General features: G+C 36.2%; 1 protein-coding gene across 16 annotated transcripts in view; it reads right to left on the reverse strand.

The window, feature by feature from the left end:
• FOCAD (focadhesin) overlaps positions 1-27,008 on the reverse strand; it is a 322,164-nt gene that overhangs the window by 74,930 nt on the left and 220,226 nt on the right. For all 16 annotated transcript variants that reach the window (XM_055294111.2, XM_055294104.2, XM_063609849.1 and 13 more), the window contains 5 exons: positions 17,427-17,519; positions 11,693-11,781; positions 7,738-7,782; positions 3,259-3,367; positions 609-725 (listed from right to left, as the gene is read on the reverse strand). In XM_055294111.2, the coding sequence (XP_055150086.1) occupies positions 609-725; positions 3,259-3,367; positions 7,738-7,782; positions 11,693-11,781; positions 17,427-17,519 (453 nt within the window). The remainder of the gene's footprint in view (positions 1-608; positions 726-3,258; positions 3,368-7,737; positions 7,783-11,692; positions 11,782-17,426; positions 17,520-27,008) is intronic.

Raw genomic sequence — 27,008 nt, forward strand, 5'->3', positions numbered from 1 at the left:
ATACGCATATGTACATACATATATAATATTAATATTTACACACATATTTCTTATAATGTACATATATAATATTTTCATATTTTATATATATAATATTTCTTGTGTGTGTGTGTGTGTGTGTGTGTGTGTGTATTTAAAGTTCCCCAGGTGATTCTAACAAATAGCCAGGGCTGAGAATCATTACACTATATAACGGATTTCTTTTTTTTTTTCTTTTTCTTTTTTTTTTTTTTTTTTTTTTTGAGACGGAGTTTTTCTCTTGTTGCCTAGGCTGCAGTGCAATGGCGCAATCTTGGCTCACCATTACCTCTGCCTCCCGGGTTAAAGTGATTCTCCTGCATCAGCCTTCCAAGTAGCTGGGATTACAGGCATGTGCCACCACGCCCAGCTAATTTTGTACTTTTAGTAGAGATGGGGTTTCTCCATGTTGGTCAGGCTGGTCTCGAACTCCCAACCTCAGGTGATCCGCCCACCTCAAACTCCCAAAGTGCTGGGATTACAGGCGTAAGCCACCACGCCTGGCCTATATAATCGATTTCATGTGACCAACTGATGTCTTAAGAGTCAACTCTTGAGTTTTCTGATTATTTTTTATTTTTTGCACTTACATAATAAAACCAGGAGAGAAGTTGCCCTCTGGGTTGGTAATGGCTATCCACAATGACCAAGAGTGTATCAAGTACCATGGAAACCCACTCTTTCATTGAAAGGAAATTAGGTTGAACCTGCAGATGAATTAAAAACATGAAATGATTACAGAAAAAATAAATCTAAATATATTTCTAAATCTAGGGTGTAACTCCCTTCTATATTAAACAATAAAGTGCTGTTATCAAAAAGTAAACTTCATCTGCTTGGACTATAAGCACGCACGTATGAGGTATACAGGTAGTTGACAAATATACATCCTCACCTGTGCCCCAAAATAAATAAGATTTATCTTTTATGAACAAATTAGCAAAAGAGGATAGATGCTGCAAAACAGAACTATCCAAGAGCCCTTCAGAGCTCTCCTGCATTGAATGAATTATAGTGAAGATAATATGGAGGTTAAAAGGACAGATGTGCAAAAAACACAATTCAAAATTTCTTATTTCTATGACTTCTTATTTGACAAAGGAGGCAATAAACAGCCCACAAAATTGTGATCAACATCTCAAGCATTTCTGGTGACTATTACCATTTAGTTGTCATTTCAAGAATCTTGACAACATTCACCCAACTCACTGAAAGATTAGGTAGAAAACATGAATCATCCTCAGTTTGAAAAAGAAGAGGAAGAGAACACAAAAACAAAACAACAACAAAACCCCACTCATTAAAAATAAAACTTGGTTATTGAAGTCACTCATGACCATGGATGTCAAAAGCATTCATTAACTCACATAGTAACTGGAATTACTGTAATTCCTTGAATCAAACAAGGCTGTCACATCTTCAAATCTTTTGTTGGTGGTCATATGCAGGTTTGAATAATGTTTGAAAGTTGCAACTTTAATCAAATAATGAGGTCTTGAATTTGCATTGAGTAACAGCCAAAGGCAAGGTCATCATGAATAAAAGCAAAGCCCCATCTTTGGACTGTGTAGTTTCTCAATGTATGTTGGGGTGTGTTGGGGTGGAGGAGAAAGTAAGAGAGGCTGGAACTCAAACTCTGAGCTAGACCCCTTTATTACTGGGGAAAATTACTGTATAACTGGTAGTTTGACAAAAATAACACCAAAGTGAAGGGATCATAGAAAGGGGCATTGACTTTTTCGGTTGTAGGTCTATGCAGCATGTTGCCTCTGCTAAAATATTCCATGGCTCTCTGAAAGACGTGAAACATTTCCTCTCTATAAAACTTCCATCTTTCTTATCAGTAAGATTCTAAGTTTAAAATTAAATTTTCATAGGGCAATTAACTAATATCATTCATGCAATAATCCCTTGGCCTCTTTCCCTTCCCTACATGTAATATATATCCATGGCTTTTGCCACACAGCACCTATTCTCTGTTTACTGGTAGTAGCACCCTTTGCAGAGTTCCGTCTTCCCCACTATTTGAAGGTTAGTTAAATGCTCAATCAAACTAGCTGTCCTACACTATCCAAGGGATAGGCCTAGGACCCAAAGCACTCTGAATTTTAAGTAAGTGACACGAGGATAATAAATGACTGAAGTTGTTCTGGCCCACTGGAGGTGGTCTGCTTAGTTGTTTCATTAGTACCTGTTGCCTGGACTACCCAACTTGCCCTGGTTCTTGTTCTTCCCAAAATTCAGCTTTTAAGCTTTGCCTTCAATTCCACGGGCTTCTAGATTCCATATACTTTCTGTTCCTTTTTTGTTTAAATGAGTCATCAGAGTCGATTTTTCTAGTGTACCACCAAAAAAACCCACAATAACAACAACAAAAATACAGATAGCCCATAAGATATTCATTGAGGACAGAGACAGACTGAATAATTTTGAATGGTTATTATTAATGAGAGCTTAGTATCTATGAGCTGTGGTGCTTCACATATATTAATTCATTTAATCCTTCAAACAATCCTATCTGGTGAGTATTGTTATCCCTCCATTTTACAGACGGGGAAATAGGTTCTGAAAGAGGAAATTGCTACAAATAGGCCACAGAGGTAGTAAGTGGAAGTAATAGAATCTAAATATAGGACATTCTTATTCCAAAGCCTATATTTTTAATGGCTTAGTTATGTCATCTCTAGATGATGATAGCTACCAGATAATGAGACTTAAAACAAGAATAAATCCATGCCTTTTTAGACAGATATAAATTATCCAAGAAAGTACATTGGAAATGAACAGTGGCCAGCTCACCACATGTTTAATTAAGAAATAACTGCCTTGCAAAAATGAATAGGCACTTTGTCACTGACATACACAATTAAAATGAAAAGTACATTTTTTTCAGTCAATAAACACTGCTTATTTATCATTTTGACAGCATTGTTCACTTTCAGTAAGCCTAGTTAACCTTGTAAGATTGGTTACCATTGATGTAATCACAAAAAGATAACCCCTATGGCATAAAATTGGCACCTTCAAATAGAAATGACCACTTAACTGTGATGGAGAAAGGAAAACAGAAAAGCAGCAAAGTTAGGAAGACACTAAGGCTCACAATATACAGGCCCATCAAGTACTGTAACTTGGTGCCATAATCATAGAATCTAATCCTGTAAGCCCAGGGCCAGGCTACCTAAAGCCAGGCTTAAAAAGACATAATCAAAACCAATTGTTTAAATCACCCCAACTAACCTCCAGGAGCCCATCAGAGTCTGAAGAGAGGCTGGCTTCATGTCTAGATACGACGACAGCAAGGCTGCTTAGAGCTAACAGCGCATTACCTTTCACTACCGGACTCTCCCTGTTCAAAAGGAAAAAAACTTTCAACAGAGAACTTTGGTATTAACCAGGAGACGAGAAAGCTAATATAGGAGGGCAGATGAAGTCAAAAAGCAACTTGTGTTCCTTCACAGAGTCTTGTAAATGCAGGTCTGTTCCATGAGGCCAACAGTTTCTTTCCTTCCTTCTGACTCTAGAGCTGTTTCTGAACTCTTCTTATAACTTAAAAATCCAGGCTTAGTAAGTTGTTTTTTCCTAAATTTTTATTTCATCATTTAACATGACATTTCCTAGGCTCTCTTCTGTGTCATCTTTGGCCAATTTAAAATTATTGATTTGTTCTAAAAACATAACTAAGACAGTTATGTCAATAAGCCCAGCAGAATAGAATGGCCTTTGGCTTTTCTGAAGCACCAGTATGTTGAACTGGCTTCTAGCAAACCACTTCAGACTGCATACCTTACGACTTGACACAGGGCAGCTTTTCTTACTCATTATTATCCTCTCCTTCTCTTAATATAGCAAAACTATCAACCTTAAAGCCAGTTTGTAATATAATTTGGAGACCCCAGATAAGATGCAAATGAAAAAGGGCTGTTTTTAGACTATTTGGACTAAAAGTTGGCTTTTTATATCATCTAAATGGTAGCCTTCTAATATTAGCAATAAACTCTTAAGAGTTTGACTTCTGAATTTAACATAAAAACGTGAACCTTTTTAATATACTCACCACTTGAAAATGCACATTTAATATTATTCCATAATTCCAAGCTGATCCTATAAAGTCCCCTATGGGACACCAATGAGATGCTCTAGGTTTGCCAATTCGGTTATAACAGAACTCCAGCAACAAGAGCACCCATACAATCAGATCATTTATTTAGTCCTCGGTCCTATGATGTGGGTTCCCATAAATACAATGTTCCCCAAAATTTGGACTTGAAACCTGAATCTGAATTCAGTGCATGATCAAAGAACCACTTCCTGCTTACCTCAGGGCAGGACTACCACAGATATGAGGGATAAGGAAGATTTTCAACTCTCCTCCCTAAATGAGCCTAGTACCTCCAGTCCCAAGCCATAGTTTCAATTGAACACTTGAGTCAGTGGGTATTAAATTGTTGGCGCACATGTGTTCTTGCATTTCTGCTTTCATTTGGTAAGAATGGGACTCAGGACTCGCCATTAACAAATCCTTCCTATCTATTCGCCCATCCCTCCTTCCCCCTCTCCCTCCCACTTCAGAGTGGTTAAGCTTTGTGAAGACTTAAAGGCTTGATCATTTTGTTCACCCCCCCACCTCAATGTATTCCTCTATAATGCCTGTCAAAAGTTAGTAAGACATCAACATTTATAATGGGGAGGGTTGGAGGAGAAAATGGGAAGGAAGCCTTGAGATCTAAGCAGATGGCCCCAACCTGGGTTTTGCTAAAGTTCTGAAAAGAGAATTACTGAGCACTCACATAGCTAATAAGAAGACATAAGGAAACAAGGTGGGATTTGGTCATTCCTAGGTGCCCTAGCCATAAAATCATTTAACAAAAACAAAATTAAATCTTTTATTTCTAATATTATCTCTTCTTTTAACAGAATATCTTGAGGCCTTTCCTATGGCAAAATGGTCATGAATCCCTAAAGCTGAGTTTTAAAAACAGTTTTAAATTCTGAGTGATCTGAGAATTAGAGTCCCAGTTTTATTACCCTGCAGAAAACGTGAGGTCACTAGAATCTGGGTATCAAATGTCGTAAAACAAATATATTAGACAAGATAACCTAAAAAGTTCTTTTTAACCCCAAAATTCCGAAAGAGAAATTAGCCTCAGTTTTAAAACAGTACCAAAAACTATTTTATTTCAAATCCTTCACTAGTCTTGACATATCTGAGTATGTATTATTCTTAAGTAATGGAGAAAAATTTATTTTAAAACACTGGTAATAATATCTTTGGTTGCAGAATGAACACATATTTGGATAATAATCTTTGAATTAAAAACCTAGTCCACTCTATACAGTGCAGCCCTAGTCCAAATTACACATTTCACAAAGGTACCATGACTAACTCTTGATCATCTTCGCATTCCCTTCATGCCTGCCACAATAACTTACGGATAGAAAGTACTCAATACATACTTAGTGAAACAAATTCAAGGAGGAGCTGGAGAGGTGGGAATCTATAACTGGTTCAGTAAAAACTCATCACCTTGTTGCTCAAATAACTATCCCCTACCAGTCAAATGACAGCAACTAATTTTCATAATAACATGTTAGCATCCGTACAGTATTTATCTAGGCAACACCACTGACATTTTAATTAAATTGTCCTTTAAAACAAAATGATGTTATTAACCTAATTAAAAAGCACAAGGAAGGCTGAGCTACAATGATGCTTTCTTAGGGACAAAGTATTACATTATATATTAGCAAAGTGACTCAATACTTTAGTGATTTTTATCTTCAGGTTTAAATCTGTTTAATAATAATGGAAATAAATTCACATCAATCATCAGGTTTTATATGTGTTCTGATTCTCCCTTACCCCTATCCCTGAAGCTTTAAATGTTCTTAAATGAACAAATCAGGATCATCCCATGATTGGTGTTTCACTTTTTGCATTTAACTTCTAGCTCTGAACAAAACAAGCCCTACCCTGATCCAAACCAGCCTGTGGCAGCTGTAGCGAAGGAAAGGGAAACTAAGCTGGCAGCGGGCAGTGGTGAAGGCCTCACGTTGGAGGAAGCCAGTGGGAAGAAGCAGAGAGGGTGACAGAATGATTTTTTTCCCCTGCTCTATCACCAATCTCTCAGCCTCCAGACCTAAAATATCTCTTATTCACTTGCTGCCATTCCTAGTATCATCAAGATTGCTTTATTAAAATAAGGTCTATAAGATACTTTGTAAGTTTTGATGAGAAGGTAATATCATGAGAACATGAATTATTTTTACTCATGTGAACATATTTTCTTTAGGTATTAGTCACGAAGTGATGCTTTGTGAATCTGAAGATTACAGTCACACTGGAATAAAATTTTAGAATGGAAAGTTGTAATATCTACTAGACAAGAGGAATTATAATTTGCTTTAGGAGAAAGTTGGTAGTTTCTTCTGCATTCAAGCTTTTTGCAGCAAATGTCAGAGCACTGCTTTTAATAGGATATATGTAGACTACATAAGAGAACAAACTATTACAGGTAAAGGTCAAAGACAACCTGCATTCTCATCCCAGCATCCCCTCCCCCTCTGATATGCAACTGAGCCCTCTCCCACTATGTCTGCAGTTCACCACACTGGAAAAAAAAGACATGAATGAGTCTCCATCTAAGCTCTCTGTACTTTAGTTTTCATTTTATCAACAGATATTTCCCAGTGCCTTCCATAGGACTGACTCAGGGGAGGATTATCACTTCTATTTCTCTTTATCCAGAAGACAAGAGACTGAATAGTAATAATCTGCTGAGATCAGACTTCACAGTTAAGTGTCTGTTTAAGAAATTACTGATAGAAAGCTAACTCTAAGGTAGATCATTTTTTGTTTTGTTTTTAAGGCAAAATCTATTTAGCTACAGAAGGTTCTGCAACATGAAAAGGATAAACTATACTACAATTAAAAATTTCTAGATGATATAGACTTTTAATACACATGAAATCCTCTAGGTCAAAGGTATATCTATGTTAGTTGGAGGCGAAAAAGAAAGGAGTCAAACAGAAATGGCAGCAGTTAGAGAAGATGGTGGAAGGGAGTGTAACTGGCATGTAACTTACTGCCAGGAACAATTAGTCAGCTTGTCAGTTAACAAAGGAACCTGAAGAGATTGTTCAAGCAAGTTTCGGGTATTTTTTAGTGAGAGCTGGCTTAAGGTAAATAAAAAGCAACAAGGCGGTGACACTCAAGTAATTTTTGTTAAAACAACCATAAGCATATGACTAAAACTGCTTTTTTAATGGGCCTTGGCATTAGTTTTTAGTATTTAAAAATTCAAGTTTTAGATATGCTGAACCCAATAACACCAATGGAACAAAAGGAAGTACTACCAACATAACTCATATTAGCAAGGATTTCTTTTTTTTTTTTTTAATCCCCTTGAACTAAATTACAATCATTTAAGTTTAAGCCAAAGCACATGTCATCTGTTAGGTATACAGCAGGAGCTCAACTTCAGTGACTCCTGACGTAAAAGTTATGTTAGTACCAATCCTTCTGTATTTTCCCAAAAAGACACGTAGTAAGAATTCACCTACTGTAAGAAAGGGTAATGATTAATTTTTTAAAAAAATAATTGAAAAGTACTTTAAAATCCTTAAAATTATGAAATGCCCTAAAAGGAGAAAATGTATGTACCTGCCAGGAAAAGGTATTTATAAAACATGTCTGATAAAAGACTAAATGGATCTTACTTTGCAGCTGCCTTGGTGATCTCATCAGTCAGCATGTCTCTAACCCTGCAATAAAGATGGAAAATAAATGAGAGTTTATGTTAGAACAAGAAATCATTCCTTTCTCTTTTTCATCAATTAATAAGAACCTCCAGCAATGGCTCCAGATCTTAAAACTATACAGGTAGAATTTCAGTGTAAGGTGAAAGAACTGTAATAAGGGCTCTGCTTTAAAGATAGCTTCATCTTCCTGTTCATGAAGTCACTGAGTGGAGGCAAGGAGGAGGTGAATGTGTAACTGAGGGGGGATGTACAGATAGCACTGGAACAGTATTATCTCAGACAGCGTGGTGAGTATACAAGTGTCCATTATATTACTCTCTTCAATGGACTGAATGTTTGCATACCCCACCAAATTCACATGTTGAAATCCTAATCCCCAATGTGGTGGCATTTAGAAGCCCAAACTGACTAAGACAGTCTCTCTTTTTTACATGAGAGCTCACCAAAACATCAATTTACAATTTCCAAATTGTACATATGAAATAGTCGCTATGTGTTTATAGAAAATGCAATTTCAAACTTTGGTTATATAGTCACAGGAAAGCCAAAAGAAAATAATTATACTTGTGGGTTAGAAAGAAGGTAGGCACAATTCAAACATTTACAGAACCTAATTTTTTAATTCAATATAGAATTTTCAAGATAAAGTAAAAAACAACCACTCGCTGTCAAATTTACTTTTTTAAAAGGATCATTTTCAATATATACATTGAATTTTATAAATTCAAAGGTTTTATAAATATTGTTAAAGTTGTTGCATTTAAATATAAATTATATTGACATTCATAAATATTTGCATTTGATATATAATAAAATCTTAGCTATTCAGCACTCTGAGAATGAGTCCCTCTTAAGAGGCAAGTTTTTCAGACAAGTGCAACACCTCCTATAGATCTCAATCTTGTATTTTTTAAAAGCATTTGACTGCAAATTTCTCTAAAATGTACTGTCTAATTTCCATATTCCTAAATGGAATATAGTCCATTCAATGTAATATTTCATTGGTCATTGTGGAATATTTACAAATGATGACCTATGTATACTTACATTTAAGGTCAAACCTTCCACTTGTGCACTAAAGCTACCTCTCTACTCCCTCCTCTCTGCTGCATCACAAATTTTTTCCATCTCTACTTGTATTATTTCCCTTAGCATGTGAACATACTGTAGTATCCACCCTTTAAAAGAAGAAAGCAGAACAAGCCCACCAGCTATTGCCCCATTTCTTGGTCTGTTATACATCAAAACTTGTGTAAAGATTATCTATGCTTGATGACTCTAGTTATTTCCTTCCACTTTCTCTAGATCCTTCTAGAACCTGGCTTTTGTCTCAATAACTCTACCAAAAGAGCTCCTGTCATGATCACCAATTATTTTCAAGAGACTGAATCTAATGCTCAATTCTCAGTCCCCATCTTCTGCAGCCTAACAACAGCATTTGACACAGTTGGTTGCTCCTTAGAATGCCTTCTTTCCTCGGCTTTTAAGATTTTACTCTCTTTCGGTTCTCTTTCTACATCACTGATAACTAATTTTTCATCTGCTTTATTGGTTCCCTCTTCATCTTCCCCACCTTTAAATATAGAATCAGGGCTCAATCTTTTGAAATCTTCTCTTTCTTTATTCACTCCCTAAGTGACCTCATCCAGCATCATGATTTTAAATGCCATCAATATGCTGATGTTTCCTAAATTCACCTCCCTAGCCCTGAGCTCTCCCTGGAACTATAGACTAGTCAACGACCTGCTTGCTATCTCTAAGTGGAGGCTAATGAGGCATCTCAGGCCTAAGTCCAAAATCTGATTCCTACTCTATGAAGACCTGCTTTTGTCTAGTCTTCCTTGTCTTAAATGGAAATGCCATACTTTTATTTAGAGTTAAAATCTTGGAGTATCTTTGATCCCTTTCTTTCACATCCTTCATTTCAATTATTAGCATTTATCATGTATGATATCTGCCTTAAAATAGATTCAAAATCAATTTACTTTTCCACACTAACATCCTAGTCTAAAACACTATTATCTCTTGCCTAAATTATTGCAACAGACTCCTAACCAGGCCCCACAGGGTGTATTTTCAACATAACAGCTGGAGTGGTCCTTTTAAATCATGAGTCAGATTCTATGATTAAGATCTGCCAACGTTTCTCCATCTCACTCACAAAGTCTTTGTACTGACAAAGACTCTCCACCCTGCAATCTTCCGAACTTCTCTACTCTCATGTCTGCTACTTCCATCCTTGCTCTCTCCATGCCACACAGGCTTTGCCAGGTACACTCCCAGGGCCTATGATGAATTCGCTGTTTCCTCTTCCTAGAATGCTCTTCTCCAGATATCAGCTTGGCTCACTCCACCACTTCTTTCAGGTCTCATTCAAATGTCATATTATTAAAGAGACCCTGAACACCATACAGAAAATGGTAACGCCACCCCTCAACCTCCCTCAAGCCTCATTCACTCTCTATTCCCTCTATCATACTTTATTTTTCTTCCATGAATCAATTTCTATCATATTCCATTTGTTTATTTGTTTATTACAGGTTTCCATCTACTCAAGTATAAGCTTTGGAGGGACAAAGAAGGGGCTTTATTCGCTGCTGTTCCTCTGTGCTTAGAACAGTGCCTGGCACATGACAGACACTCAATAAATACTTTTTGAAATAATAAATCAAGTGATGACTTTACTTAGATTTGGGGTTGTGTTCCAATTAAGTGAGGATGAGAAGAGCTCACTTCAGGGTAGCTTATTAGTTACTGCAGGTTTAACTACATGTTTTTTTTTTTTTCTTTGGGAAAGACAGAGTTTCGCCATGTTGCCCAAGCTGGCTTTGAACTCCTGGGCTCAAATGATCCACCTGCCTTGGCTTCCCGAAGTGCTGGGATTATAGGCATGAACCACCACATCCAGCCCAAATCATTCTTAAGAAACTTCTAGGGACCTAACTCCTTTATACTCCATATATACACAGCTCATGAGTTTTCACCAGGAATATGTACTGATAGGTCTCTCTATATATTTTAAAGAACTTAGCAAATATACTACTTCACCAATTATCACTCTCAGATGATTAAATTAAAAATAGATGCAAAACATAAGAGCAAATAGGATGCAAAACCCTCTAATCCAATATCATAATGTTTTAAACTTCATTACCATTTTTTTTATAAATCTAGAAAATATTACTTAGAATACAATTAATCAAACACATACACACAGTTTCTCCTTTTCTACATGAGCCAATTGTCAGTAAATGAAAACCTATAATTAAATAACCTTCGGACAGATTTTTAGATTAAAGCAAGCTGTGGTTGTAGGCAAAGCTATTTAGACTTTAGGCACTTTACTTACATTTAGGCTGGTGCAACACAAATCTGATAGGGTATTCTTCTCAACCCATGTAACAATTTAAGTTGCTTTTATGAGCCAGCACTAATAGATATTTCTAGATGATATAGTGGGAATTCCCTAGGAAATGTCTGCTAAAGAAATTAAACACATGACGTGGTAAAGTTGCTCCTAATAATTATGTCTTGGGGAAGAGGGGAACAGAGGAGGGGAGAAGTAATCCTTGACTACATGTGAGGTAGGAAAGCAATGAACAGAGTGGGAAAAACATAATTTTTCATTCAAATGCATATAAAATAATGAGTTACAGGTGGAAAAGGGAAAAAGCAAACTGTTTCCACATTGTCTTAGAACGTGTGTGTGTGTGTGTGTGTGTGTGTATAATTTATAAATAAAGCTCTCCATCTCCTATCTAGGGAATACACCTATCAGCTCTTCTGTCATTTCCCCTTCAGGCTCACATATAGAGGTTAAACCTGCTAATCTTAAAGACTTTAAAGTAGTTACCTTTCCCCTCATCGCTCACTTCCCATGACAAATAATGGGCAGCTGAACACAAACCCTTACCAGAGCCAGGCTGTGCTTTTTTTGTATTGCACTTCCTCAGGTTCTTCTTTTCCATGTTTTAACTGCAACTCCAGCTCTCCTAGTCTTCCCTGCAAAAATCACAGCATAAATCAGCATGCAAACTCGATGGCTGAAGTGATCTTAAAATTTCTTTGGAAAACACAGATATATCCTTTTCCATTTGGCCTTAAGTGTTCTGGATAAGACATTAGATTATGAAAGAGGATGTGTGAGGAGAAATCATCACATCAATGCTCAGGTATTTCTACATTCACCAAAGAGGTAACATCCTAGAGAAGTTGTATGTTCGGCAAATTTAGTGCAGAGAATTTCATTTTGAGATACCTACTGAATCAAATTTGAATTTCAGAGACCCCATTTTAAAAATATCCTACATGCTAGTGATCTGCCTTTGTTAGCAACTGGTAATTTTAGCTAACATCAAAATATACCAAGATTGGGGGCCATATACCAGTATTATAACAGAAAAGTAGAAAACAAGCTAAAGTATGTAACACTGAAGATTCAGGTAAGATACAATATAAGTTATTCTCCAACAGCTCTACATTATACTTCTATTTCTTGAGTGGACTTATAAAAATAGATACCATAATTCCCAAATTCTAGCATGTGAAAAAAAATATTGCTAACATTGTTCCTTTAAGTCCAAGGCCTTTAAATATGTATTATCTTTTCCATTTTTTTACTCAGAATTATTTTAATCAGATGCTTCCCCCTCTACTCCATCACCAATTACATTATCTAAATTATCTATAATTAAAATACTGATTTGTTGATGGGCCCTAACTTGGACAAGAATTCAGCAGTGTAATACCCAACCATTATCAGAAGTAGATGTGCCAGTTTATATCTCACAAGCAGTAAATAAGAGTTCTAGTTACTTCATATTCTCACTAGCATTCAGAACTGTCAGGCTTTTAATTTTTACCATTTTGGTGGATATGAAATGGTCTTCACTATGGTTTTAATGTTATTTCATTGTTTACTAGTGAGATTGTGCATCTTTTCACATCTTCTTAACTATCAGGATTTTTCTATTCTGTCCATTTCTCTACTAGCTGTGTTTTTCTTACTGATTTTAGAGTTCTAAGATACAGTGTATAGAAGAAAAGTATGTATCTCTCCATACTTACAAAAGTGATACACATTGAAGAGTTAAGGACATGGGTTCAGAATGCCTCAGCCTAATGCCATTTACACTTACTGGCTGTGTAAATTTAGGCAAGTTACTTCACTTCTCTAAGCATCAGTTTCCTCATTTGTAAAATATGGCCAACAAATATCTTGTGGTAATAAAGCATCACATTAAATAGTGCCTGATAACAAATAGTAGCTACCGTTATTAGATTTGTTGTCAATAACCAAAGGTCTCTACCTCCCTCTTATTTTCTTACAAAACCATCTTTTATGAATTTATCTAAATATCTCCTGAAATAATTCATATTTTTATCTGTATAATCTCATGGAGTAAGAGGTCCCAAAAATGTAATATTCAGACTATCAAGTTATATGTCCTTGTACTTCTCACAGTTGCTCACCCTGTGAGGTCAAGGACTATTTACCAATCTACAGAGTTTGTGTATTTAGCACAACTCCCTACTCACCATACCCTGGGGCTCACCAGTTCAGGCACTCTGAGATGTAACGGACACTCTATTCACATTCTTCATAGTTTGTTTGCTTCAATCATATCAATCCTCATTCTCCATACTTTCAAAGATAGAATTCTGGCCCTTGCATTCTCCCCTTTGTTTCTTGGAAACTAGCAAGATATTAATATTGGCCTCCCAGGAGTCCAGGCAAAACAAAGTATAAAACAATTTTTATTGCCTGTCTCAGTTATGCTTCTTAAATTATGCCTCCTTACTCCTAAAACATTTCCTATAATGCTTTTCTGAAAAAGGCAAGGAGCAAGAAATTAAAAGGTTAAAGTCTGTTTAAAGACAAACAAAACACAAGAAAACTAGAATACATGCACCTTCTTAAGAAGGCCTACTGTTTTAATCTTCCCTGCAGTCACAAATCAGCACGACCATTCTATTGTGACCAAGTAGTTTTCATGTTTTTTCTTTCTCTGAGTCTCTGTTCTTTTCTATCCCCTTTTCTGGAATGTTTCCCTAATTAATCCCTGCCACCCAATCTATGTTGGGCTATTTACTCAGATCCATGGTGCCTTCCAATTCTTGACTTACTGGTAATAGAGAGATCCAGCAGCATTCAACTCATTCATCTCTGCTTTCTGATTAACATTTTTGGGAAAACACTTATTGGGAGCAAAATGGCTAAAGTGATCACCTGAATTGAGATTTTTTTGGATTGCCTGTAGATTCCAATGATTAATCTAGCTATCCCCTCTGATTTTTAATCTTTAGCCTATACCATAAGAACTTGCTGATTATAGTAAGCAAGTTCACCTAGCTTCCTACACATTTAAAACAAAACAAACATACACACACAAAAAAAGCAAAAAAAGTATAAATTGTCATAGAGTAACTTATTGGAAGCTACAGTTCCTGATCTGAGCTCTGATTTCTGGTTACTTGGCAACTAGCTGGCCAATTCAGGAAAAATGTCTACAGTCAATTTGCTTTCATACCTCTGTCCTGTTTGAGGTCGTATTCACAATCCCAAAGAGCCCTTTTCAAAAAGGCTGGAGACCTTAACCTCCACAGCATCCCAGAAGGGTAACAAGATAAAGACTGCAGAGGGCTCCTAACCAAAATGGCCTCTGTACTGTCAGTTGGCTTCTATCTGCATTTTTCATCTTAATGGGAAGAAATCTAAATACCTCTCCCCATGTCAACCACTTTGATGTACTTATAGTTAAAACCCCCAAGTTCCTATGGAAAAATTAGGTAAGGCTTGAAGCAGACATCTAAGCAGAAGCTACAAGTAGTGTTCAGATCTCAGACTTACATCCTAATTAGCCTCCAGGAAGTAATGGAGAATGTACCTTTTAGTGTGTTTCCTAGGCTTAATTGAATAAAACATGGCTCCTCTAAATGATCCTCTAGTTTAATGCTAAAAAATATGTCTAGCACCAGATGGAAGTAACTGTAATTCCTGTACAGAAAAAGTGTCTTCTAGGACAGAAATTCTTGATATAGACAAGGAGTCTGGCAGTTGCTCCAATTATTCTAAGATACTATAAACTCTATTTAAGTGTGTGGACTCATTTAAAAAACTTGTTTAAGCGTAAATGCATCAGTGTACTTTCAAGTAATAGTGATAGCCTAAATCACACTGCTGTACTTTTAAATAATACTGCAAATCTTATTTTAATCCATCCTTTCACTTTCTCTTCTTTTGTCACCAATTCTCAGTGGAACTGGACTTACTAGAAATCCAAAGTAAAGGGATTTTAAATGATAAATAAAGATACCAACCATCTCCTTAATAGCAGAATAATTGACCTGCATTGCTAAAAATTATGAAAAATCTGCAGGTTTTTCATAGATCAAATAGATCTGCCCTTTAAAATATTAAACAAATTTGCATTATTCATTATAACAATTAATGACAGTGTTAGGGAAAATACATGTCACAGTGGAAAAGGCTAAGGCTCTGGAGTCAGGTTAAGTTCCTGTATTTTCATTTAGTGCTTGTTGGGTTCCTGAGCTGTTTGCTTTGCTTTCCTAGCTAACCCTGCTTTCCCATCTATAAGCCCATTATACATGGGGTTAATAACATCTACTTCAAAGGGTTTCTGTACAGATTAATTGAAATAATATATGTTAAGTATTGGACACACACTAGTTACTCAACAAACCATAGCTCTTATTTAAAAATTCATGGCTTTTTTTAATCAATTGCAAGTCATCTGCAGAATTATACTATAATCCTATTCAACTTAGCCTTTCTTACACTAAGAGCTAAATAGAATTCTTAGTTCATTCTGCAGGAGGAGGAGCTCTTCATCCCTTTCTCCAGGTGCCCATAGCATTTTGAACATCCTTTATTAATGCATCAAAGATACTGTACTGGAATTGCTAGTGGCCATGTTAGCCTCTCCCAGTGGACTGGGAGTTCATTGTGAGGAAGGAGTGCCCTCGGTATCCCACACACTCAGCATGGGACCTCCCCAATAAAACATGTTCCATAAATGTTTGGTGAAGAAAAAATTCAACATTGCTTGGGGAAAAATGAATGTGAGAAAAAGTGCATACTCTGACTTGCAATCTTATGTTTCCTGACTAAAAACTGTAATTGGCTGTTAAAGAAATATAGAGACATGAGTCATTCATTCATTCACTCATGCATTTATCCAAAACATGCTGGATGCCCAGATGCTGCTGAAGATAAAAACTGAGTAAGGAAACAATAAGCAAAAGAAAACGATGGTTCCAAACGAACATCTTTAAAATGCAGATTACAGTACATTTAGGGGATCTTCTAAAACTGTTTGCTCTAAGTTTGGCTGGCAGACTATGTGGATTTAAATCACCTGGCAGCTTGTAAAACATAGAGATTCTTGGTCCCCTATTCACTTCTAATGAATCAGAATCTCTGAAGATACATTAGTGTTTTACGAGTTCTAGGATCCATAAGATGGGTTGCAAAAATGTTTTAATTTGAGATTAGAACACCATTGCCCAGACAGTCATTCCTCTCATCCCATCCTATGCCCCATTCTCACTCCCCCACCTCATTTTATAGGACAGCTGTTATCTCTAACCACAATACCACACTTTTAAGCCTCCAAGGAAATCTTATTCTGGGACATAAATTACTTCAGTAGCATCGGATTTTTCCTATTATCCTTAATAATCAATTTTAAGCTACGAAAAACAATTAAGCTGGTTGTTTTCTTGTATTGTTAACTGTATATTCCCCAACTGATTAAAATTATTTCTAATTTTAAAAATTCACAAACTATAACTTATAATATTATTGGATCAAATAAACTCAAATTGCGTATATCTCATTCATTTAGTGAGCACCTGGTATGTTTAGACACTTACGTCAGGGCCAGAGACAGCAGAGCTCCTGTCCTTAGAAGTACAGAGACAACTGGAGGTCCTCGCCAAATAACTAACATGATAAGGGCTTCAAAAAGGAAAGGTAAGATACTAAGAAGGTACATAAGAAGGGCATATAATCCAGTGGGGAGAGAAGTAAGGCACACAGTGCCTGACCAGATAAATTGATCTAGAGAACAAGTAGAAATTAGGTGGGTAAAGAACAAGTAGAAATTAGGTGGGTAAAGAGGGAATGGCAGGGTCAGAGACAGAAAGAATAGTGTGTGTAAAAGCTAAGAGGTTAGGAAAGACATGCTGAGTTTAGGAAAACAAAGAAATTTAACAAGACTGAAACATTAAAATATGGGAGAAGATTTAAGAGATCAGGCTGGAAATGTAAGCAAGTCCAGCTTGAGGAAGCACAGGTATAACGGAAGACGATGAGCTCAGTTTGGGATGCACTCAAGTCAGGTGCTGTGGGGCAGCCAAGTGAGGATGTCCAGAAGGCAGCAGGATGGAGGAGACTGGCACTCCGGAGGGAGTTCTGGATGGGAGACACGGATTTGGGAGGCATCGATGTTTAAGTGCAGCAATGCTATATATATATGCCTCACATTCTTTTATGAGTAAAAATAACCATTACATTTTTGGTAGTGCTACTTTCCCAAGTGCTTTTATATTAAATACACATTTGCAGTAAAACATGAGATAAAGAGACATTTCACCAAAGCAAACCTATCCTGTGGTTTCATTACCTGTAAAATGGCATGATAAGCTCGATTCATGTATGCAAGCCAGGCCTGTGGAAGAAAAATCGCACGGTGCCACTCTGAAAGCTGGATATGAACCTGTGGGAAAAATGTATCACAGCATGTTAGACTACACAGTATTAAAACAGAATAAAATTAAAACTGTTTCATCAGTTCTTTCTTTTCCTTAAGTGGTTTAGATTCTGAAAACAAACCAAATCAGTCTAGGATCAGAACCACAAATAATACCTTTTGGATATTCCTAAGGAGAAGAGTTTAGAGTCTTGTGAAGACAAAATAAAGTAAGCCTAGAATTTTGTAAATTGAAGCAAATAAAATCCTACAATAATAACAAGTTAAAATGTACAAGTAACACAAATCTACCCTTGAAAATTAGGGGGAAACTCTGTAAGGCCTCTTGCCAATGTCAGGAAACTAGGCATTGTCTAACAAACCCCCCTAGTAATTTTAAATGAAAATAAATATTGCTCATATCCTGGATTTCCAATATGATCATTCTGAAGTAATAAACTTATATTACCAACAGAAATATCATGTTGTATAGAAACCACAGTGGTAAGAGCATGCAAATGAGTACTGCACACAGCAATTGTGCACACCACTAGATAAATGGCCTTTAATCAGTGTGGGTAAACAAGAGAAAAATTATATATACCAACATGGAAACCCTGTTTCTCAATAGAGGCCCAGACAAAACATCTGGTTCTCATAGTCATTTCTGTTTCTACCTATTAGTACATGGCTATCTTGCAAGAAATCTTCCCAAGGTCTGCTTCTGTTAAAGAAAGATCGGTCAAGAAAAACAGTCACAGTGCATCACATTTCATGATTCCTGTAACACATCGAAAGTCAAACAGCTAAAACTTTAGTTTGTGTCCTACAAACCAAAAAAAAAAAAAAAAAGAGAGAGAGAGAGAAAACAAATTTGTATGTAATTACACCAGAATCATGATAAGTAGTGTTTAAGGACATTTTATTGTATTATAAGAATTAATATTCTCAAGTGCCTTGTGATAGGGAAGATAAGAAGATAATATCCTCTCTAAATACAGTTGGTTCCCACGGCCTCTAGTATGTTCTTTAATCCCAGTCTTAGTGAAAGCCTACTATATACAACGTACTGTGGAAAGATGAGAAGATTATCAATCTGTGTCTGCAGAGACTTTTCCACCTAGTGAGAGACCCAGAAATGGACACAAATAGGAAGAATCCATGGGAATAAAGAGAACAAAGAGATTAATTCTTACTGCTATCTATTACTTCTCATGGCATTGCTATTTTTAAAAAAAAAATGGATCTCAAACAGTATAAAACAGATACTTAGTCATGAAATGAGCTTAAAAGGAATTATAAAGACAGGATTTTTCCTGAATAAGTACTACAACGAGCAGGGTGAGGGGAGCCTTGTCAATAAGTCAACAAAAATCCTTGAAGGAATGAGTTCTCCAGCTCCTGCTGCTTCTCCTGTTATCCAGGTGGCAAACTACAACCTAGGCTCTATTTCCAGCTGGCAAGGCGTTAATCAGGTCTTGGCTCTGCTCTTTATTTCCAAAATGTCGGCAATTTTCTTTAACTTTTTTCCTATCAGTTCTGTTCCCTTTTCATAAAATATATTAATTATCTTCAAGCCCTATTTTGACAGCTGGATTTAACAGAAACAATACTCAATCACCACAACCAAAATGTTTATCTCTTACTTTACAAGCTTAAAATATTTTTAACTTTTTGCCAAATAATCCACAGATATCATTGTACCACTGAGAATACCCTTAGCCTCAGCAAATTGGCAAAAAGAGTAATTTGCAAGGAAGACGATGGTCTCACAAATGCTTTTTAAACTTGAGTTTAAAAAAGGAAAGGATTATGGAAAAAATGTAAATGAAAATGAGCAAATCAAATGGTTAGCCTCTAAACATGAAAACATTCATGCCAGGAAACCTATTTAAAAGAAGGTTATAAACTCAAGGTTAAAGCTAATCCTCTTCCTGCTGCTTCAACCACAGCTGAAGGTGGGTACAGGAGCTCAGTAGAATGCTTCAGCCTAGAAGCCAGCCTGAACTCCCCATGTTTTATGGGATTATACCCTAGTCTTAGTGTTCTATGGAGTCAGCTGTGCACAAATCTCTTTAAAAATGCACTTTCTTGCTTTTTCTCTTAATGAAGAGAGACTTTAGAGAAACAGCTTGAAGAAAGTCATGCCCTTACATTCCCATTGTGTCACAAGCAAAAAGGACTTCCCTGACCATTTTTAACAAAAACACATTTTCGAATGCTACTTCAATTTAATATACTGTATAGTCAGCCATATTGCCTATATTTTAGGTTAATGTTGCTAGGGTGAAAAATCAATTAGCATTTATAAAGTATGACAATTATGTCCAATTTGCTATACTTGTGAGAAGCCTTTGAAAAAAATCCAATCAACAAAATAAGTTCAAATCATAAAGTTGCAACCTAGTTATTCAGCAGATGATAAACTAGGGTTCTCAACCACTGTCTCACTCCATTTTAATGAATGTGTGATATTTATTTTTTCTATAACTACACATACTCTTGCAATGACAGCTATCTGATGGAGCACTGAGATGAATGGTCCTATGGCTTAGGGAAGACTAACAGTCAAGTTTCAATGCGTAAGAGGCAGTGAATTATAATGAAATATTACACATGTGCCCAAAGAAGAGACCACAACAGGAATATATACATGGGAGGGAAGAATGCTAATGAGGTGAGGGCAGGGATGGGAGAAGGTTACAGGGTTAAATAGGGTGGTTAGAGTAGATCTCGTAGAGAAGGTAAAGTATGGGCAAAAACTTGGAGGAGGTGAGGATGTAAAGACCAAAGTGCTAGTGGGAATAAAAAATGGTTCAGCTGGTATGGAAAACACTTAATGGTGGTTCCTCAGAAAGCTAAACATAGAAATACCATATGACTGAGCAATTCCACACCTAGGTATATACCCAAAAGAATTGAAAACAGGTATTCAAACAAATCCATGTACATCAATGTTCATAGCAGCACTTTCACAATAGCCAAAAGGTAGAAATAATCCAAATGTCCATCAATGGAAAACTAGAAGAATAAAATATGCAATATGCATATAATGAAATATTATTCAGTCACAAAAAGAATGAAGTACTGATACACTATGGCTGAACCTTAAAAACATTATACCAAAGCTAAAGAAGTCAGGCACAAATGGTCACGTGTTATATGATGTCACTTATATGAAATATCCAGAATAGGTAAAGCCATAGAGACAGAAAGTAGATTAGTAGCTGCCAGGGGAGAGGGGAAGGGAGACAGGAAGAAAGGAGGAGGGAATAGAAAGTGGCTGTTTCATGGGTACATGAAAGGAGGAGATTGAAATGTTTTGGAACTAGCATTTCCAAATAGAGGTGACAGTTGTACAACATTGTATACGTACTAAATGCCAGTGAATTGCACACTTTAAAATGGTTTGCTTTATGTTATGTGAATGACACCTCAATTTAGAAAAATGGTAACGCAAAGGTCCTGGGCAGGCACACAACTGACCTGTTTGAGAAAGAGAAAAGAGGCCAGTCTAACTACAATAGACAAAATGAGCAAAACAGAGAGTAGAAAGAGAAAAAGTTAGTGAATTAACAGGGACCCAGAGAATTCAGGGCCTTCTAGGGCACTGTTCAGGACTTGCTTTTATTCTTACTAAAGAGAGAACCATTATAAGCTTTTGAGAAAGAGAATTACATGATCTAATTTATATTGTAAAAGGACAATACTGACTGCTCTGTTGACAATAGACTATAGGTAGCAAAGGTCAACACAAGAAAACCTACTCAGACGCGATGTCAACAATCCAGGAAAGAGATAAAGGCAGCTCAGACAGAGCTTTATCAGTAACACAGTAGAATGATGATTTTCAAACATTTAACTATGTAATTTTTCTACCCTATCCCAAATTCAATATAAAGTAAAATGCCAATATATAAGACAAAAAACTGAAGCAAAATGTGTCTAGATGAAGTGAGGATGAGGCTAGGAGCCTGGAGTTCAGCCCTCTTGGTCATTTGAGATGTTAGGAGATGGAGGTGGGGAAAGGGCCTGACTACAAAGGAGCATGGGGAAATGTTTGAGGGCGGTAGAACCATTCTCATCTTGACCATGGTGCTGGTTGGAGGAATGTGTGCACTTGCCAAAATTCATAGAACTAGACAGTAAAATGGGAGAACTCTAGTGTATTCATATTATACCCAAATAAAAATAGAATTGAAAATACCTAGTTTTAAAAAAATCACAAGTTTTAGAACATATACTTCTCAGACTTTCACCTCTCACCATCTATTAGACTTTGCACACTTCTTTGTCATCATCATTCAAAACCCACTCTTCCTGTTATCTTTCCTGTTCCCATCAATATTATCTAACAATGTTCCCGTTACCCAAGTTTGAAATTTCTGATTTATCTTGGGAGTCTCCCTTGCCTTGAGATTCAATTCTTGAGTCTGCTTCTGAAATATTTAATATATATGTCCCAACTTTTTCCTTTATTGGTTTAGTCCTATCTGATTCCTGCCTAGATTACTACAATCTAGTAACTGATCTCTTAACAGCTTAAAATCTTTCCTTGTCCTAACACATCCCCAATAGTGCTGCTCTGAGTTAATACATTAACTCAGAACTTTCCAAAACCTTTGATGGTTCATTAAAGAATAAAGTCCAAACTCTTTCGTATATAATGTTCAAAGTCTTTTAGAATTACTTTAAGAAATAACTGCTGGCCAAGACCTTCAACCAATTTCTCCACCTGATGTCTTGCTCCTCTCTTTTATATAACCTATATTCTGGCTGCATTGAATTATGAACCGATTCCCAAGCTTGTCTTATACTTCACAGGACCTTTGCACTCACTGCTTCCTCTGCCTTGAATGACCGATTTTCCTCCCATTTCTACTTACTGAAATAATTTTTCTCATCTCCATATTTCCAGTACATATGTGACTCTCCCACAACACTCCACAGATTCTGTCCTTAGATCTTAATCTCATAAAATCCTAGGGAGCAGAGGTCATGTTCTATTCATGCTGGAATCCCTCCCATGGTACCCATAACAGTGTCTCGCACATAAGTGTTCAATTAAGTACCTGCTGAGTTTAACAGAATTAAATACATAGCATTCTCTTTAAGACAAATTCTTATCGTGTGAAAACCATACTATCATAAGCAAGTATTTGCAGAAAATTATGGTGTTCAAGTTGTGATCATTCTGGAAACACAAAATTTAAAACTTTTTTTAAATAGGCACAGAGTTGAGAAGACAGTTTTGCAGATTTTACAAAATGAAGTCTAAAATGTTCTAGCCAGGAAAGGTTTAATTCCAGATAAAAACATATTGAATGACACAGTAAAATTTTAAAGCAGATATTATAATTTTTATATATTGAAATTCTGTAAACTTTTAAATCTGTATGATGTAAGCTTTAATTAAGTATATTTGAAATACTATCACAATGGGAAATGTTCTGCTTAGAAACATAATTCGCAATTGTAGGGGAATGATGGGACAGAAAATGAAAAGGTAATCATGTTTCCTCATACACGTTTTACTACGAGGGACTACATATCCATCTAGTTAGTTAATTTACAGTTCAGAATACTTTGTCCAAAAATTTGCTATTGCATTCCGCCTCTTGAGTGATGTTAACAAATATGCTTATTCCATCTACAAGAAAATGCTCATTATAAGAGCCCTTCATTAAATACTATAAATCAGGTAACAAACTTTGATGGCATTCTTTGATTGTCGAACTAGAACGGGATTGGAAGAGCAGCATGTAAAAATTGACAAGTAAACTAAGTATTTGCTATTAATTTTAAAACCCCAATCTTATAAACGCATTTTTCATGCTTGTCACATGTAAACATTATCATCAAAATAAATGTATTTAACTTCAATTGCTACCCAGACACACAGATGAATACTGAACCACTACATTTAGCTTTATGAGACACACACACACACACACACATACACATTGTTTCCACATTCCCAGAAGAAAAACCATTTGCAACTGGTATTAGAGACCCCAAAAGCCACTCAATATCCCATTGTTTATATACAAGAAATAACGGGCTTCAGTATTCCATCAATAGTAATCTTGTTGGGGCAAAATAATTTTTTGTTAGACCTGTCCTCTGACAGATAGTGAGAAAAAGAGAAGGGAGGACACTTTTTAAAGTAAAATGACACTCGTCTCTTTCTAGGTGTTTTCTGGAAATTTAACATTCTCTCCCCATCCTTTTCTCCTTCCTTCCCTCTCTCCCTCCTTCTCTCCTACCTCTCCACTGTTTCCAATCAGGGTAACATTAGCTTGAAAGCTGACAATTCAGTCACATCTCAAGCAACCATTTATTCTGTTATTTAATAGAAGGGGAGAAACCCAGTTACCATAACAACTCACATCCACATGGTAATTATGGAGTATCTAAAATACAGCAAACCATACTTTTCACAGTATTTTCTAGGGGGAATATGTAATAAGCACAGATACCACTTCTCCCCATTATTATTCACAATGTTGACCTAATTGTTTCATATTGCACAGATGCTAACATTATTCCTTGTACTTCATATCAAATATGTTTTTTAAAATAAAGATGACACTGAAAGAAAAAGGCAAATACACTTCTTATATTTTAAATGATTGGTTACAGCATATGTACTTTTCTAGGGAAAAAATTTAAAGGAGGCAGAAAAACAAAATTAATTTATTAGGTAAAAAGAATCAAATGATTATCACTTGAAAAAAAGAAGAAAGAATGTAGAACTAAAGGTTTTATTTAGAATAGAGCTGCCAATAGGTCTGGATAAGTTTTCTCCGAAATAAAAATGAAAAGAGAGCTCATTACCTAATGCTGAGGTGTAAATATGGTTGGTTAGTAGCAGCAGCAGGAACAGGAAAATTTGCATGTGCCCAAGAATGGAGAAAATAATGAAGCCAGACTGCCATTCTCATCCAGGGAGAAATCAGCATCAGCCAATTTAGGTGAGAGTGTCATGTCAGAGTTAGAAATGCCAAGGATAACAAGACTGGCAGCAAATTTCGGGGAAGGAAACTGTCATTCACCTTCAGCTTCCTCTGCAACAGGAGCCAAGTAAACCTCAGGATGAGAAGTAGGTATATATAAGAACAAAAGAGGATCGCCACTTGAGCTTGGAGAAGCCCTAGCACATCTGAAATGACCACTGCATGTCCCCATACAGAGGAGCAGAGAGAGAGGCCACTTCAGTTTTGGAGAAGTCCAAACAAGACTGTCATTCTGCAGAACTGCTCCTGGTATGTCAGGCCAAACCCAAATCAAATCTGGGTTTATGATTCTTCTAAAAGTAACAGGGGAGAATTTCACTTAAAGAAAAGACAAAAAAAAATCCAAAGTTTTTAAAAATAAGAGGATATAATACTTTCCAAGGAAATTTATCACAGATTACATTAAACAGCTAGCTCTCCATAGCATTGAAAATTACTTAGTTTAGCAACCATGTAGCTCAAGAAGTATCAACAATGAACACAAAACAAAATACACTTCAAAATATGGAAAGCGAAGGTTTCTAGTCCAGCCTGTAAGGAGCTTGGAAGTCACTACTCCATCTTAACAACATGTAAAAAGCTAAACAAACTATAAAATCAACAACTGTTATGAGATCTGTAAAAGAAAATGAGGTCACAGAGCAAAGTGCTGCTCTCAAAGTTGGAGAGACAGGCAGCTACAGAGAGAATCACAGCTTATCAAAGCAGAAACTCACAGACAGAAACCACCATAGTAACCAGTGCTAGGGCAGGAAAACCTGAATCATAGTTGATGAATGGCTGGAGACTAAGAATGGATAAGTCTGAGAATTAAAAACTCTAGGTGGACCCCGTCATAGGGAGGGTCCCCACACCTTTATGAGTTTTAGCTCCAGAAGCTCAGTCAGTTCTTATAGTGAATATCAGAAAAAACTCACCTTGTGATCACAGCAGGGGGAGGGGAAAAACATTTTGAAATATAATAGCATTCTATTCTTAACAAGGTCTGCCATCAGAAAAAAACTATTTAACACAGCCTAACCTAATAGAGTATTATCAGCACCTAACCAGCCTGGGGGAAAGAAATACCCATCTCCAAGATCCTCTAGCCTTCTAAGTGGGGGAAGGGAAATAGACAACTCTAGCCCATTCTAGCCATCCTATCCCACCTAAGGAATTAAGAAAGAGAAAAAAATCCAAATCCTGAGAAACACTTGTGAAAGTTCTAGGCTCACTGTGAGATTGAAACCTAATTATAGGGTTATGGAATGACTCTATTCCCCCAACACCTTACCTCTACATTACTAAAGACCTATTTACTTTATTTCCTTTTACCTAGCATGTTATGTCTGGTTATCAAGAGACAACTACAAGGAAGACTAAAAGGTAAAATACATAGCTTAAAGAGACAAAGCACGTATCAGAACCAAGTAAGGATGAGCAGGGATGCTGGAATTAACAGACTGGGAATTTAAAATAACCATGATTAATGTGTTAAAGGCCATAACAGATAATAAAGACAATATGCAACAACAAATTAACAATGTAAGCAGAGAGATATAAAAACCAAAGATTCCCCTGCAAAAAATAAATGCTAGAGACGAAAAGCATGGTAACAGAAATGAAGAATGCTTTTAATGAGCTTATTAACAGACTGGACAAAACTGAGGAAAGAATCTCTGATCTTGAGGATATCTCAATGGAAACCTCTAAAACTAAAAAGCGAAGAGGAAAAAGAATGAAGCAAAGAAAACAGAATAACTAAGAACTGTGAGACAACTACAAAAGTTATAACATACACATAATAGGAATTCCAGACAAATAAGCGAGAAAAAAAACAGAAGAAACGTTTGAAATCATCTTGAGATGTTCCCAAATTAATATCAGACATCAAACCACAGTTATAGGAGGCTCAGACAATACTAAGTAGGATAAATGCCAAAAACCTATAGGTATGTGTATATTGTATTTAAACTACATAAAAGCAATGACTTTTTTAAATTCTGAAAAAAGCCAGAGGGAAAGATACCTTACATATAGAGAAGCAAAGATAAGTGTTATATCCATCTTCCTACCAGAAAACATGCAAGCAAGAAGAGAGTGAAATAAAGTGCTGAGAGAGGAAAACTACAACCTAGAATTCTGTACCCCACAAAATGATCCTTCAAAAATAAAGGAGAAATAAAGCCTTGCTCAGACAAGCAAAATTTGAGAAAATTTGTTACCCGTACATTTCCCTTGCAGGAAATGTTTAAAGTTTTTTTAGGGACTAAGCAAATTATAGAGATCAGAAGCTCAGATCTAGATAAAGAAAGGAAGGCATCAGAGGAGGGATAAGTGAACATGAAATAAAAGCTTTTATTTTCCTATTCTTAATTGATCGAACAGATAACAGCTTGTTAAAAAATAATAATAGTAGTCATGTCTTTGATTATATATGCTTATGTATAAGTGAAATGAAAGCAATGATACAAGGAATGAGAGGGAAAAATTAGGATTATTTGTTATTATAAAGTATTTA

The sequence above is a fragment of the Symphalangus syndactylus genome, chromosome 9 (assembly GCF_028878055.3).
Source record: "Symphalangus syndactylus isolate Jambi chromosome 9, NHGRI_mSymSyn1-v2.1_pri, whole genome shotgun sequence".
Lineage (NCBI taxonomy): Eukaryota > Metazoa > Chordata > Mammalia > Primates > Hylobatidae > Symphalangus > Symphalangus syndactylus.